This window comes from Miscanthus floridulus, chromosome 17, assembly GCF_019320115.1.
Source record: "Miscanthus floridulus cultivar M001 chromosome 17, ASM1932011v1, whole genome shotgun sequence".
NCBI classification, from domain to species: domain Eukaryota; kingdom Viridiplantae; phylum Streptophyta; class Magnoliopsida; order Poales; family Poaceae; genus Miscanthus; species Miscanthus floridulus.
This window is the reverse complement of record NC_089596.1, coordinates 3,993,893-4,010,826: the sequence shown is the minus strand read 5'-3', so window position 1 is coordinate 4,010,826 and position 16,934 is coordinate 3,993,893. Positions and strand designations below refer to the sequence as shown.

The following is a 16,934-nucleotide window of genomic DNA, read 5'->3' as shown; positions in this document are numbered from 1 at the left end:
CAAAACAAGATCAAGGACATCCTCACAGTCGCAGAAAAGGTCCTTGGATTCGGTCGCTAATGCTCCCAAAGTGGACCAACGGAAAAGAAAAAGGTCATTCAGTGGCAGCGTTACCACCTTGATGAAAGAAAAATTTACAGCACACATCTTGAAGGAAGATTTTGTTAGTTTCTTCAATCTCTATGCCTCACTGCCTTCGTATATGTTGAAGTCCGAATTCGAAAGGCAAACACAGAATAAATACGCTACAACAAGAGACGAAGAAATACACAATAAAGATTTAAGGAACATACAGAAGTATGTCGAAGACAACCCAGGATTAACCATGGAAGAGGCCGCGAACATCTATTATGATGTACAAGGGACGGGAACACCGGCAATGAAGTATGAAAGAGGCAATCTTTTGGTTCCCGATGACGAGTATAAAAATCTGACAACATATATGCGCCAGTTGCATGAATATTACATGGCTCTTGCAACAGAGACGGACGACTTTGGTTTTGAGATTATTATCCGTTCGCCACATGTTTTCCATTATCCCGAAGAAGAGAAGTTCGATGTCGAGTGGGAGTGCTTGTTCCAGCTATACCAGAAACGTGATCTAGATGTTCAAATGTTGACGCTGTGGACTATGTAAGTACCCTACATGCGCGATATTACAATTAACTACTCTCTCGAGACAAATTGTTAACTTTTGAGCACTTCCCATGATTTTATGTAGGTGTATATCAAAATTTTGCATTGTAAAAAGCAAATGGGATTACATAGGCTTCTTGGACCCCTTGCGAGTCAATGAGAGGACATGTCTAGGCCTCTATGGATGTGACGTGAAAGACCTGAAACAGAGATTGATTGTTGTTTTCGACGAATTCACGATGAAGAAGAAAACCCACATACTTCTAGCCTACAACGGCGAGTATGTGTTTTTGGCTTTTAATTTTATGCTTCTTTTTTCGTTAAGATTATTCGATAATTAGGATTCTGTGATTGCAGCAACCATTTCGTCTTCATTTGTGTCAATCTTGCCAAAAATCTGATCGAGGTGTGGGACTCGAAGAAAAAACCATTTCATCATCTGGATGCATTGGTGGCAGTGCTGAATTAGTAAGCGATCCTAATAACTGTTATTTTCTAGTCACACATACCGCTTTCTAATGTTTCTCCTTTTAATGTTGCTCAGTGTCCGAAGAAGACATATCGGTGGGACGCCGGTCCCATTCAAGGTTGCCGAAATGGAGGGGAAGTACCTATCACAGCCGGCGGAAAACAATGAATGTGGGTTTTATGTAATGTGGGCAATGCTTCGCTACATCGGTGGGAAATCGGAAGAAGCCGATAAGTTGGTGTGTATAATCTCCATTTCATTTATGTCTGTTAATAATTCAACAAAATGATTTACTGTTCCTCTTTGGATATCATCTTTTTTGAACAACAGCGCAAGAAATTTAAGCATGAAAGGCTGCTAGACATGGAGATAGTCGCACTACAATCGGAGCCGGCAAAATTCATCTTAGCCGAGGTATTGGAAAAAGATGGAGTATTTTCCATTGCACAATCCGTGAGGTACAAGGACCAGTATGGCCCAAAGCGGCTCGCCAGATTATTGTAGGAAGTCCGAGAAGCATGTGTGAAGTCCAAGAACATTTCTTTTTTATTTTGAGGGATCTAGATGTGGATAAGAACATTTGAATTGTAATCGTAACATTTGTAATGTTTAATATTGATGGACCTGTCGTCTACGTAGCGTATATAAAGCAAAACCCGATTCCACGAAAAAATATAAATTAAAATAAATTATAAAACAATAAAATATGAATGGGCCATCACCGCCGGTTAGCAACAAACCGGCAGTGTTGTCGTAACCATCACTGCCGGTTAGAAGGAAACCGACAGTGTTGGCTTGCTCAACACTGCCGGCTTGAACCATGAACCGACACTGATAGTTACGAGAACACTGCCGGTTTGATCCATGAACCGACACTGATATTTACTACAACACTGCCGGTTTGAACCATGAACCGACAGTGTTGGCTTGCTCAACACTGCCGGCTTGAACCATGAACCGACACTGATAGTTACGAGAACACTGCCGGTTTGATCCATGAACCGACACTGATATTTACTACAACACTGCCGGTTTGATCCATGAACTGACAGTGTAGGCTTGCTCAACACTGCTGGCTTGAGTCAAGAACCGACACTCTTAAAGCAACCGTCACTGTTGGTTGGCACTACAAACCGGCAGTGTTGTTTAACTGGACACTGCTAGGTGGAGCCAGGAACCGACACTGTTTCCTGTAGATCAGTGTCGGTTTTTAAGGACCGACAGTGATGTCAACCCCTCATCACTGTCGGTATGCCACTATCGGTTCAAAATCCGACAGTGAAGTGGGTTTTTGAACCGGCAGTGATGTCCAGATCTGGGGTAGTGATATAAGACTGAGGCGACAGATTGTATTCGATGCATGGGATCAGTTATATTCTTCAGTTAGATTAATTATATTCCAAACTAAAACTAAGGGAGCAAATTATAGATGTGTTTTGTCTAGACGCGTCTGTGATCACACATCCAGACGTGGCTCAATTCGTGTCACTAGAACGGGTGTCTGCTATTTGCGTCCTACTCGTTTGGCTGATAAGCCATGACTAAAAGTACTGTTGGCTGATTTGTTATAAGAGAAAAATATTGTTAGTTGACTAAAAAAGTACGGCTTATAAACTAAGCGAACAGGGTGTTGGTTTTTTTACATAGTGAAAGTAGTAAGTAGCTGATGGCCCGGCAGGCAGGGCATCCAAATATTATATATTGTGTGGGCAATATTGTATCCAGATCATGCCATGCAGCATCGACCCATATCTTTTTACTGGTAGAAAACAATATGTCGGTTGGTAGCCGTACGTCACCCGTCAGTAGAAAAACTGGCTCGTGTAGCTTTCAAGACATATTTTATGGAGTTGGGAGGTGGCCTGGCAGGCACGGGATATCGAATATATATCCAGATTATATTATATTCCGATCCAGCAGGGACAGCTAGGAGATCATTTCTTGCATCCTGTTGAAAGCTCACGTTTGTTTGTTTGCCAAGAGCAAATCTAAAGGTTTATCGAGGTACGTTACTGTATTATTGTATGTGTAAACACAGCAGAATCGAAGCTACGACGTGTACAGCCAGAGAGCCACTACTGCGTTCTACTATTAGTACAAGTTTTTTCCTTTTGAAAGGTCGGGGTCATGAATTCAGTTACAAAGCACGGCGATCTGCAGGCAGGCACATGGATGACACATGTGAGAAAATGCATGCATGACACACCACCAGGATGCATGGCATGATTATATCGACCGGCTCTCCCACCTGAAGGCGTCGTCTGATCTCATTGACTCCGATTCAAACCTCAATCTGTGAGCGAGATATAGAGCAGGAGCTGATGGTGCAGAGGGACGACGACAAGCTAGCGCTCATAGCCTCACATGCATGCTGCATGACATAACAAGCAACTGATGGCTGATCGCCTGATCTGACCATGCCATAGATTCGACAGCACGGCTGCAGTATTTTTAGGTGTCATCTAAATTTTGACTAAAAAATGTTAGTGATATTTGTTTCTCCAAATAAGTATATCACAAAAATATATGCAATGGTTAATTTATTGATACTTATTATTACATATCATAATTAGTAACCTCTTATATATGTTTAGTTAAATTTGAGAATATTTAGCTCCTCGATACGTGAGAACGACACTTAAAAAAGAGACTGAGGGAGTGCTGCAGTGCTACCTCCGTCTGGAGGAAGAATGTATGTCGTTCTATTTTTGTCTTAATTTATAGTCAAATTATCTAAAATTCGATTAAACATATAAAAAAGAGTGTCATAAAGTAATTATATTATGAAAAATGTGTTTTATGACAAATCTAATGATGTTTCTTTGGTATTATAATTTTTGATATTTTTGTATAAATTTGATTGAACTCAAGATGGCTCAAGTGGGTATTATTATGATAAAGTTATATTCATTCTATTGGGCCGAGGGAGAGAGACACATCCACTACGGCGGAAACGATTTTCAGGGACCGTAAAAATGGTTTGCGGAGTTGAGTTTACCCACCCATCCTGAAAATGCATGTCTCTTGAAAATGCATTTCTAGGAGTATTTTGCTTAAGATAACTCCTTGCATATTCATTTCCAACCGATGGACCAAAGCTACCATAGTAGTCCATAGAGCACGCGCCTAGAATGCCATACTTTGACGTCCTGGAACGACCAGAAACCATGTAAATGGTTATCTTTGAGAGGCTGAGGGGCATAATAGAGAACAACTTAAAGGACTCATTATTTGTGAACCGAAACTGGATCGATTTTTTTTTTCAATCATTGAACATCTTGGCTGCATGAACGGTAAATCCGGACCGTCTGGCGACTGAATGCACGTTGCATACACAAGCTGGGAACTAACGAGATCGAGACTTGGATAGTCACCAAAAGAAACTCCCGGCAATCTTAATTTTGGTCTTGGCATAAACTACAACAGGAATGAAGAAGAGAAGAAAATGACGATAGCTTTTAAATCATGGAATTATATGGAGAAAGGACAATTAAAAAAATCAATCAAATGATCAACAAATCGGTTTGTAACCCAAAAAAAAAGCAAAAATAAATATTACAATACACCGAGGTCCATGTGCGAATATTAATCCAGATCCATGCGTGCATGAATGCATGGAGCGAGACTTGAAACTATAGATAGGTACACGATCTGTTGTCCTCAACTACGGATCGGATCTAGCTACTGTCATGCATGCATCTCCATGCATGCCAAAGCTTCAAACGCATGTGCCTTCAATTTGTTCGGTAGGAGGGACTACAACAACAATGCATGCATGTAAATATATAACAGATTGACATGCATATATATATATATGTGACAATGTAAGGGTAGCCTTGAGTTTTTACCGCACTTCACAAACTCGGCCAGACACAACATAAGTTATTGCATTGGCTATACTGCCACACTAACCTACTTGCAAGAGAATTGACAAGCTATGTATCGTACTTGATGATCATAAGAGGAAAAACTCCTAGATGACTGGTGACTTTGCCAATAGCGAATTGTTGAAACGGGAGAACTGCCAATATGTCTAGCAACAATACAAAAATCAGGTTTTGGCTGTAACCATAAAGTCATCAAGCATTGAAAGCTACAAGTAGAACCCGTAAGCCCATACATGCATGCATGCTATAATCAAGTTGGCCGTGACCGTAAATATCATTTTCATTTTTCAAGAAGCCAATAAATTTAAATTTTAATCAATATTATAAAAATATTAATATTTATTAAGTGATATATTTTTTCATTAAACATGTTTGGAGACACAAATATTGATAATAATTTTTTATATCAATCACTCTGACCAAGTAGCATATTATATTATTAAACCTACCGGGGTGTTTAGATACAGGGACTAAAGTTTAGTAGATGTCACATCGGATATTTTGATACTAATTAGAAAGACAAAACATAAGCCTAATTAGGCTTAATAGATTCATTTCGAAAATTATTCTCAATCTATGCAATTCGTTTTGTAATTAGTCTACGTTTAATATTCTAAATTAGTGTCTAAAATCTGATATGACAGGGATTAAATTTTAGTAGGGAACCAAACACCCCAAAGCTCACAAATGCTGACGTTTGTTCTCAACGAGTTGAGGTGGTGTATACTCATAATAGAATAATTAAAGCTACGTACGACGTGTACCAGCAGAGAGCCACTAGTACTCCGTCCTGAAGGCAAGGACGCACATGAGCAAGAAGGCCTGGTTTAGTTCTTCCTTAAAGTTTAGTCCCTATCATATCAGATATTTGAACACATATATAGAGTATTAAATATAGATTAAAAAATAACTAATTGTACAGATTACGACTACATTGCGAGACGATTTTTTAAGCCGAATTAGTCCATGATTTGATAATGTGGTGCTACAGTAACCAAATGCTAATGACGGATTAATCAGGCTTAATAAATTTGTCTCGCGGATTACTGAGGACTTGTGTAATTTATTTTATTATTACTATCCGAACACTCCCATGTGACACCCGATGTAACACATCTAAACTTTATCCCCTGGATTTAAACACCACCTTTCCTCTTTGGTCTAACTTTCCTCCGTATCCCGAAAAGGAAAAAAGCATTGCCACTCAACTTTCCTCTTTGGTCCAACTATTGTACTCACGTACAGTAAGCTCTTATCACCGGCATGAATAGTGGCAGATCTAAAAAATTACAGAAGAGAGAACACGAGTCATCCACAAACTCTAGAGTCTCTCCTTCCTTTAATTTCTTTTTCATGTCCATCAAAATTATTAGGAGCTAAAAGGGAGGCTCTCGCCATTACCGCGGATGCGGTAGGGGTTAATCAAACCCCGCCGTCCCACAGCTGGATCTGCCCTGGGCATGAATCTAGGATGCATCACACGTAGCAGGGCCTAGAGGGTAGCACAAAGGACACATAGTTTGTATCAACGACCGCCTCTATAAATGGTTTCTGAGACACTACACTCCTTTAAATCTCCTCCATTTTCAGGCACAACCGGTGTTAACAACCTCATGTATAAATGGTATTTCTAGAGCAAGTTTGTGCTAAACTACTAGAATCAGCAAGTTTACCTAGGGTTTATAATCCTAGGGAAAGGGTGAAAAACAGTAGGGAAACTATTTCCCTACGGTATTTGGTAGGGAAAGCCCCCTAGGGAGGGGTATCGATAGGAAAGGCCTTCTTTCCCTACGGTTTTGGAAAACGGTTGGGAAAGGTTCTTTCCTTAGTGGGTTGTATCCCTAGGGAAACTTGCTGAGATGGTCTGGTATATCCTAGGTGGAAAGGTGATTTCCCTACGAATTTAATTCCTACAGAAAGAATGTGACATGACAATGAAACTTCCCCTCGGAATCTGAACCGTAGGGAAAGAATATATCATAAAGCATAGTATTCAAATTCAAATCTTTTACACATGATTATATTTGACTTTCAGAGGCGATTGGTAATTTGAACGGCCCTGTAAATTTTCATTTGAAGTTGGACGAAGACAAAATAACTATATATCAAAATTGTGGAGCTCGAAGAGATATGAAACTTTTATAGTTAATGACTTTTGATTGGAGATCATTAAGGTCCCAAATATACGTTTTAAGTTCTCAGATTTTTAAATTCAAATTTTCAAACTTTTTCTAAACTAGCCATGATGTTGGAACATGGTAATAGATGGAAAGCTAAAATATTGTACAACAAGCTGTGAAGCCTAGCTAGCAAGAGAAATTTTAGTAGGCTTTAATTTGTTAAAAAAAATTATAATTCTTTGCATTTTCCAATACCCAGCCTCAATAAGTCCTGAACCGTCCACTAGCTAGCAGGTCGATCTACTGCTGGGCGGGCGGCGCTGCAGCTGCATGAGACATGCAATGACGTCCATGACACCACCAGGCTGGCTGCAGGCAGGCATCTAGCGATCTCCCATGCTCCCTGCTGCTCGGCTCCCAATCCGGCCGGCAATCCCTGCTCCTCCGATCCGCGATTCGCGGACTTCCCCCGTGTGTATAGTACTCGCTCTACAGTTTTTTATTTTTGCATGGTTTGGTGGTAGCACAGCCGCACACGAGTACGTGTTCAACACCCAACAATATACTCGTGGCTGGGCGGAACCGGAGGAGCCTGACTCCTGAGCACCTTATATTAATTAATAATTAATTAAAACCCTGGTGAAGCTAGAGAGACGACGACAAACGCTCACATGTCACGCATGCGGTGAAAATACACAAGGTCTTCATGTACTGGTCAAAAACCCTAGGCGGAAAGAACGAAAACAAAATTCAATCGTGTGGTCCCGGGACTGGATCTGGCCCAAGTTCAATAAGATCATGAGTTTGCATCCATCTCATATTATTATTGCATACCCATTAATTGCCTTGTCCAATCATATAATCATGTTAATTTACATTCCACAAATTAAATCCGCATTTTATTTTATTTCACTTTATTTCGACATCTTCATACACTTTGTTCCTAGACATAAAATTTATTTTTATTTCTGTTTATTTAATTTACGTTATGGTGATTCTAGCTTTTGGATTGCGTCTGCCCTGGTTTTTCTAGGGTCCGTTTATAGAACACTTGAGTGTTCAAAGACCAGAGAACACTCGATTTTTGCTCTTCACGCCTTCATCCTCCTCCCGACGCTTCACCGCCGCCCGCTGCCCCACCGCAGCGCGGTAGGGTCTCGCCGAAGCTCCACGGCCGAGACCCTACCACTCCCGTGGCAGCCTCCTTCTCCCCCCACCCTCCCCCGCCGCCGTCATGGCCATGGGCACCCCCGCCCCGACTTTGCCCGGCCGCCTCCTACGTTGTCAAAACCCTAACCGTTGCAATCCTGCCGTCTCTACGGCCTGCCTCCCCGAGCCCCTTCTAAGCCCGCTGGAGTTAGGGAAGAAGAGGAGAGGCCAGAGATGAAGAAGAATGGGAGGGAGAGGAATCAAGTGTTGAGAGCGAGAGGACCACTCGAGTGTGTTATAGTATTTCTCTTTTGTAAATTCGTGAATCACATGGTTTTAAATTCCAAGTGAGAAAGGCTCTGGAATACATGATTTGTTTGCTGTTATTGTAAATTCGTGTGATTTTGGACATGCAATCACACAAGTGACCAACCACCTTTATATATATTAATATTGTTATATTATGTCCACACGAATAATGTTTCACGGACGGTGGGTCCATGTGTCAGGATGCATGCAAATATATATATCGTCCTCGATCAACTAGAATCGTATCATCGTGTCAGGCCGGATGCATGCATGTGATTTCCTACAATAATGCATCTATATATATAGATGGCCTGGTAATATATATATATGCATGACAACTACACGAAGAGATCTGCTAGCTAGAATATACGACAATTTTCCCTGTGGGCTTCCGGGCCGGCCGGTTGATGTTGACCGGACTAACTACAGGAGGAGTTTCACAATCACATGGATTTGTAGCCAGAGATCGAGGACCTACGTGACGCTTATTTAATAGGAGGGATAAATACAGACAGATACGTACTGGACCAACCGTACCATTAATTAACGCGCGCGGCGTCAATTATTCGCTCGATCGCGTTGTCGCGTTTATACGCTTTTGATTCGCATGCACGTGCGTATATTTCTTGGACAAAGCATCCATTATTGTCAATTGCATGCATGCACAAGGTGTTTTTTTTGAAGCGCGCGCGCTGTGTCATGGAGAAAGCTTAATTAACTATGTGTAAATAGACAGAATATTTAGATTTATAGTAGACGATGGCTGTCTATATATCGATATTTCGCATGCAAGTATTATGTATATATATACACGTACGGTATGACGGTAGCACACATGTTGTACATGGATAGGATACGTACACGCAGGGTATTATATTGTTATCCACGTACGGTAGCTTATAACTACACGTTTGTGTGAAGAGATAGAATATTAAAATTTGCATGTAGACTTACCGGCCGTTACTATGCATGCATGTCTGAAGAGACAGAATATTATTGCAATTTGCATGACGACTGTGGGTTCATGTATTTCCGGTATTTATACATGGCAGTACATCAATAATTAATACGTGGATATACAATTCCACAATGAGGACTCGTATCCGTCCCAAATAACTTCTTTCTCCATTGGTTAGCTGGCATGACAGTATGTGTACGAACTAAGTTACTCCCTCTGTTCCAAATTATAAGTCGCTTTGACTAATATGATGTACCAAAAAAGTGAAAGCGACTTATAATTTATAACGACGGAGGGAGTAGATTGCTCGGTGGAATTTATTATCTACCCCAGATTTAAATTCTCCACTTTGTGCAGGTTCTCATATTCTTTTGATTTATTTCAAGATTTAATGATATTTTTCTTTCAGCGCAATAGGCGATGTGTTCATCGATAGCGAGACATCATGTGATGACTTCATCATCTCGAGATTTGTCAGTTCATCATAGTTATCTTTCAAAGGTGCTCATAATGTAATGTGCTTGCATTCATAGAGTTGATGAGTGTGAGTATGTCTGTGTCTGGGTTTTTGCAAAAAAAAAAAAAAAAAGTAGGCACGACAATATATGACAGCTATAGAACAGATGGTATAGCTTCATGTGCACCTGCGGGCTGCGCGTATGGTCCGAACGAAGCATCCATAATCGTCGCCATGCTATATGTGTAAAAAGATAATACGAGACGGTTGCATTAGTGATGCCCACCAAATTGCATATGGCTAGTTATTTTTTTGCCATTATACTTTCTTTACCTTTTATAAAAAAGTAGGTTGCAAAGGTCACATTGAAATATATTTGAATTGATTTTTGCAAGTCTTTTTTTGAAAAAAAAATAAGTTTATGTTTGTTTAGTCATCACACAACACTTCTAATTGCCAATGTGGTCACATTTACATCTCAATATAAAAATAATAGGTGTTGCTACAGTACTCTAGAATGATTGCGCGCCGTCTATTTAGTTTGATCTACGTGGATACGATGTTGACCTACTACCACCTCCTAAGAGGTATAAGACCGAGAGGATAAACATGGAAAATATTTTCCTATTAGATCTCTATGCTAAGATCCTGTTTCAATCCATAGAGCTAATAGTTAGTTCCTTGGATCCAAAAAGACCGAGCTAATAGTTTAGCTAATCGTTAACTAAATACCCGACTAACAACTATTTTACTAGTTGAACAAACTAGTTAATAGCGGCAAAAATTAGCTAGCAAACTATTAGCAGCTAATGGATCCAAATAGGACCTAAGTCGAAGATAGTCAAGTGGCAACATGACTGTGCTATCTCGTACCCGTCGTGATGCCACTGTTTTGATTAATTAGTTCATGTTGTATGTCAATTTGCGTAATTAAACTCATCTCAAGACATGATTTTATATATAATAAGTGGACTATAAGTACCTCCAAGAGTGCTCTTTTGCTTCACAATGATCGAGACAAGACATCAAATTGTGAACTTATAATATGAAGTATAGTGCTTGAGACAAAGGGGCAGTATAGTGGTTGAGACAAAGGAACACAAGGAGAACAACTAGAGGAAGAAGAAAGAGGCAGTTGGAGCAATATGGAAATGCATTCGCTTGTCGTCCGTGGTCCCAACATTGTCCACGGCATAGAAAATGGCATAGTTCAGCTATACAATGATCGAATTATAATGACATGTTTCCAAATAGGGAATTGAATAATGGCAACGTGAAATTGCACGGTGCATGTGGTTGTGCCTGTGCACCTAACTTGCTGATCCCTTCACTGCATTGAGCCCCTCCATCACCATGATTCATATTCATATTTATGATGGCACCAATGAAAGAGATAGCTGTAGCATTCTTCAGAGTGTGCGTGACTGAAAACGTGCATAATTCTCTGGCACTATGTCAGAATTCCACATGACAAATGCGTTCAACGCAAATCACAGACGCGGGTTCGACATGTCACTCTTATCACGTCTATGATGACTGGAAATCACAGACGCGTGAACATGCATCTATGGTGACTCCTCATCATAGATGCATATATACTAATATGTATCTGTGATAACTCCTCTCACAGACATGTTTTATCTACACACGTCTATGATGAGGCGTTATTTCATACGTGTGCACACAAAATGTGTCTGTGATGACTCCCCATCGTAGACGTGTGTAGATAAAACAGGTCTGTGATGATGGTTTACAAGAACAAAACAGAGGATGTATCCTATTTTATTCTGCAAGTATATAACCAAAATTTTCACATGCATAGAGTCATCATGCACTCTATTTTCTATGAATCTCAATCAACACAAAGATACAGTACGGTTCTCAAAACAACTAACTTCTGAAGTGAACTACATGGGACTATTTCATCTAAAAAAATAAAGATAATACTCATCATAGAAGAGTAAAATCCTTTCATCATAGAGCTTGATCAAGAAAGATAGCATATATATGTCCTTGTAACAGTTAGTGAAAAAGAACAGATTAGTATATTAATCATGTCTTGAGAATGAAGCTTTGTCCTTGTAATGCAGATCATTAATCATGTCTTGAGAATGAAGCTCTGTCCTTGTTAAAAGCATCAAGCAAGAGGGGTAGCCTGCAGCAAAATAGGAAAGACAATTATTACCGCGTCACCAAATTAGGTGTCTTCTTTTTCCTTTCTTTTTGGCATAGCGCCGGCCCTTTCAGCCACCAATCACTGGTCCACCGCTGCCATGTCCGGCTGCATGCCACGATCTAATCGCCTGCGCATTCATTCCACCAATGCAATCGCTGGTCCTCCGCTACCATGCGGCCATGCCCTGCTGCCTGCAATTTGCATTGTCCAGTGTCCTGCTGCCCAATTACTGCAGTTAGCCATCCGATCCATCTGCAGCTACTCAGAATTGATGAAGCTAGGATCGATCCATCGATCAGACAGAGACGGGCCAGGGCGTGATCACCGTCTGCCTACATACATAGAGTCAGAGCATATGCATCTTTATTTCTGCGCCTGGTGCCGGATCTAGCTACACGGCGGCCGGGCAGGCCAATGGCCATGGGCAAGACGAGACCAACGTGACCACTGACCAGTGGGCAGTGGTGGAGATAAGAGGGGCCCGGCAGGGCCATGCCCCCTAGCATCACAGAAAAAAAAAAGTTTACTGTACCTAAATGTATGTTAATTTTTTTTCCTAAATGTAACTCGACAATGTATATTTATGTTTAGTAGGATATAGTATAACAAAGTTCTTGTCATACATATATTTATTGATGGCTTCTACGGATTAGACAATAAAATCACAATTGGAATAAAATATTTCGGTTCATTTAAACTTATTTGCCTACCTTATTATTGGGGTAAGTTCATGAATTTTTAGGTTTTATTTAACGTGTACTTAACTAGTAGCGATTTGGTGGTTGTCAATATTTTGTCGTCCTCAAGCTTATTGAGTCTCTCCTCTTTTTGTGAATTGCCTCTTTTTTTGAATCACAGTACATACGCGCGCCCACAAGCTACACCTATGAACACATCTGAAAGACTAAGTCAGCAGATCTCCAAATTAATAAAGCCATTATAGGTATATCGTTGTTGACTATCACGTCGTCTACCACTGAAGAATAAAATTGTCAAATCCTGGACAATATGAGAACGTACTTAAACTCAGATGGATGGATTCCAATACAAGGAGAGGCTACCCTCATATCATATATGTCGACTCTCTTTATTTAGCCATCCCCATCTATGTATATAATAACCCTGGCCAACCTACTCTGCTTCGACTGGGCTTTGCCGGAGGGGATGAAACCGGGCAAACGGCAGGGGACTTGAGAGCATGGAGGAACCTGGTGTCAGATCTACCTGCTTGGCTGGCCAATGGCCATGGGCGAGACCAACGTGACCGCTGACCAGTGGTGGAGATAAGGGGGGCCCGGCAGGGCCATGCCCCCTAACATCACAGCAAAAAAGTTTATACTAGCTACCTTTCTAGGGTAAGTTTATTTGCATATTTCCGTTCATATAAATTTATTTGCCTAGCTACCTTAGTAGGGTAAGTTTCATAAAAAAAAGTATTGTATTGTAACAATATTCTTGTTATGCATATTTGTTGATATGGCTTCTACGGGTTAGACAATAATAAAAACACATAAAGCACAACTGGAATAAAATATTTCCGTTCATATAAGTTTATTTGCCTACCTTACTGGGGTAAGTTTCATGAAATTTTAGATTTTACTTAACATAGGCTTAACTATAACAATTTGGTGGTCATCAATATTTTTTCGTCCTCAAATTTATTGAGTCTCTTGTTTTTTTGAATCACAGTAATATGCTATATCATTATTTGTTGACTCTTTTATATAAATCATAGTACAAACACAAAGGCTCATATACATACAGGAACACTCACCTCTATGAATGCACATGCACACACACGACCTACGCCTATGAAACCTTTGAAAGACTAAGCCAACGCATCTCGAAATTAATGAAATCATCACAGGTGTCTCATTGTCCACTGGCACGTCGTTTACCACTAACAGAAAAGCGTTGTTAAATCCTAAAAAATATGAGCACCCGTGTCAAATCGAGAACGTGGACTCGGATGGGTGGGTTTCAACACAAGGAACCTAACCATATGACTTATTCTCATTTTACATATGTCGACTCTTTTTGGCCAACCCACCTTTGTGTTTTGTACCCAAATTTGGCTTGAGTCATATTTGACATGACCAAATTTGATGCTAAAATAAGATTAGTCTTTATTGCAATAGTTTAATTAATTCGGCTGCTCTATACTGTTTAGCTGATTAATTGTTTATAATCAGCAAAAGTGATGAGTTCGTTGCTTGGATATTGTTTATAAAGGTTAAACATACAAGGGGCATTGTTTTGGTATAGGAAATTCAAGTATTCAAACCCGCAAGCCCTTATAATTAGTATTCAACCCCGCAACCCCGCAGGCGAATCGGCTAAAATAGCCGATGCATACATAGTAAACAAACAAAGTACATATCTCGACCATGAACAAAACCACTAATTAATAATCTCTAATCAAAGTCTTACCAGTGAGGTTCGACTGGATCGATGCAGCTATGGTTCTATCATTAGATTAGCTCCCAATAACTAGTGAGTTTATTCAAGATTGAAACATATCTTTGAATGCATACTATGTTTGATTGGAATAGAGATAAAGCAGCGATCTAGTATAATTAAGCTATCAATTATAAGATTTGAAGCATGATCAGATCAGAGGACGACCAATTAAGATGATGTGATGCCGATCTATCTCTATCTCAATCGGATGATTTGTTATAATTAATAGGATATTAATTATAATAAGATCGATAGCTGTTGAATCAACCAAAAACAGCAAGCAAAATCTTACTAATCTTGGCAGATTCGATAACTTTTTGTGTTTATATGAAATATTCTCATAGATATAAATTAATGACATAGCTAGTTCGACTATGTTAAGCATTCCATGAGCATTAACATCCATCATTTATACATGTGAAATATTCCAAATTGTAAGTTGTTCTGATTTTTTTAGGTAGATAATTTTTGCATGCATATAATATTAGAAAATCTAGAACGGATTTGAATTTAGAACAGAGGGAGAGTAGTTATCTTGATTAAATGAGAAGCTACTATATATACCAAACACATAGCTTATATTATTCTCAAGACACGAAAACATGCCGACGTTGTTCTCAGTGCAATTATTCAAAGGATCTCATACAACGGCTAGCTTATTCAACACAACAACCTGCTGGATAACATGCCGATCGATCGAGAACCAGGACACAGCTCGATCGTCGGCTTATATATATTATTATTCCAGGAACGTACGAAGACTCAGCTCACTTCAAGCAGACGGCTTCATGAGCGCGGCGACCTTCTGGACAGACGGCCTGGCCATGAGGCCATCCCACCATGCCTTGACGTGCGGGTACGCGTCGAACACAGAAGCATGGGGCGTCGCGAGCAGGCAAAGCGTGACGGAGACGTGGTTGAGGTCGGCGAGGCTGAGGAAGTCTCCGGCGAGGTACTTGTGCTTGGCCAGGCGCGCCTCGTACACCTCCAGCACCTTCTTCAGCTTCTCCAGGTTCTCCTCCACCACCTTCTGGTCAGTGGTGCCCCCGAACATAGGGCTGACGAGGCACTGGTACAGGATAGGGTTCAGTGCAGCGGTGTACTGGTTGGCCTCCACCTCCAGCCACACGTCCACCATTGCTGACTCCTTGAGGTTGCCTTCCCTCAGCAGGTCAGGCTTGTGCTTGCGGGCAACGTACTTGCCAATTGCACGCGATTCTGGGAAAAATACCATTTTGTGATGCATGGCAGGGATGAAAACTAGTACTACTGTCATATTTACAAAGAGGTTGTATATATAGGATCTCCGACTCTCCGTCCAAGAGATATGATAGGATCATACGTACGTACCCCATAGGTGGAGATCGCCATCTTGGAAAGCTGGAACTTGACCGAACGGCTGCAGAGATCGAAACACAATATATGTAAATCATATCAATACTCTGGACAGTGATGAGTTTTAACTATCAGATCAGATCCCGCAGCAACAGCAGCAGGGGATGGAGACCGCCGGGAGAGACGACCGGCCGGCCGGGCAAATAAAAAGACAGTACAATACGACGACGTACGTTGCGGGCAAGGTGGTCAGGGCTCTTGTGCTCGGCGGTGGCGAAATCGATGGGTACGATCTGGTACTCGGCGCCGGCCTCCTCCAGCGCCACCACGCACCGAGTCACGTTCCACGACACCGTCGCACCGTACAGCTTCATCGGAGCCATGAACGACCACCTTATTATTAGCTTTTTCTTCCTCCTCCTCCTCCTCTCTCTCTCTCTCTCTCTCTCTCTCTCTCTCTCTCTCTCTCTCTCTCTCTCTCTCTCTCTCTCTCTCTCTCTCTCTCTCTCTCTCTCGTCTCTGTGCTAACTAGCTTGTTTTCGCCTCTTGGGATTTCACCCGTTAAATAGAGGGAGGAAGGACGAGTCGAGATGCCGCCGGGTTTTTCTTCTAGTAATATGGAGGCTATTTTCATTCACTACGTAGAAAACGATTTTTAGCGACGGTTCGATTTTTTTTAGGGGCGGCTGGTGATGGAGCCGGTCCTATAGTGGCGTGCTCGGGTACCCAGACACCAGCCGCCCCTACAAATGGAACAACAGGGGGCGGCTGGTGTTACGAGCCGCCCCTACAAATGGGGTCTGATTTGTAGGGGTGGCTCAATCAATAGCCGTCCTTGGAAATGCTATTTGTAGGGGCGGCTGGTGATTGAGCCGCCCCTACAAATGGCCCCGTATTTAACGCTCCGATTTGTAGGGGCGGCTCAATCACCAGCCGCCCCTACAAATGACCCCCATATAAAACAGAAGCAGCACCTTC

The 16,934-nt window shown here is 41.1% G+C and overlaps 1 protein-coding gene across 1 annotated transcript; it reads right to left on the bottom strand.

Moving 5' to 3' along the window:
• Positions 1 to 15,188: 15,188 nt before the first annotated feature.
• LOC136517462 (glutathione S-transferase 1-like) lies at positions 15,189 to 16,429 on the bottom strand. Its single transcript, XM_066511023.1, has 3 exons — positions 16,190 to 16,429; positions 15,972 to 16,020; positions 15,189 to 15,839 (listed from the first exon to the last, which is right to left on the bottom strand). The coding sequence occupies exons 1-3, from the start codon at positions 16,337 to 16,339 to the stop codon at positions 15,394 to 15,396; spliced, it is 645 nt and encodes a 214-aa protein (XP_066367120.1). The 5' UTR covers positions 16,340 to 16,429; the 3' UTR covers positions 15,189 to 15,393.
• Between the last annotated feature and the right edge of the window lie 505 nt (positions 16,430 to 16,934).

Coding starts and splice junctions, on each gene's coding strand:
- LOC136517462 (XM_066511023.1), bottom strand. CDS start 16,339: ATGGCTCCGATGAAGCTGTACGGTGCGACGGTGTCGTGGAACGTGACT. Junction 16,021..16,189: donor CTGACCACCTTGCCCGCAAC/GTACGTCGTCGT, acceptor CGATCTCTGCAG/CCGTTCGGTCAAGTTCCAGC. Junction 15,840..15,971: donor TGGCGATCTCCACCTATGGG/GTACGTACGTAT, acceptor TATTTTTCCCAG/AATCGCGTGCAATTGGCAAG.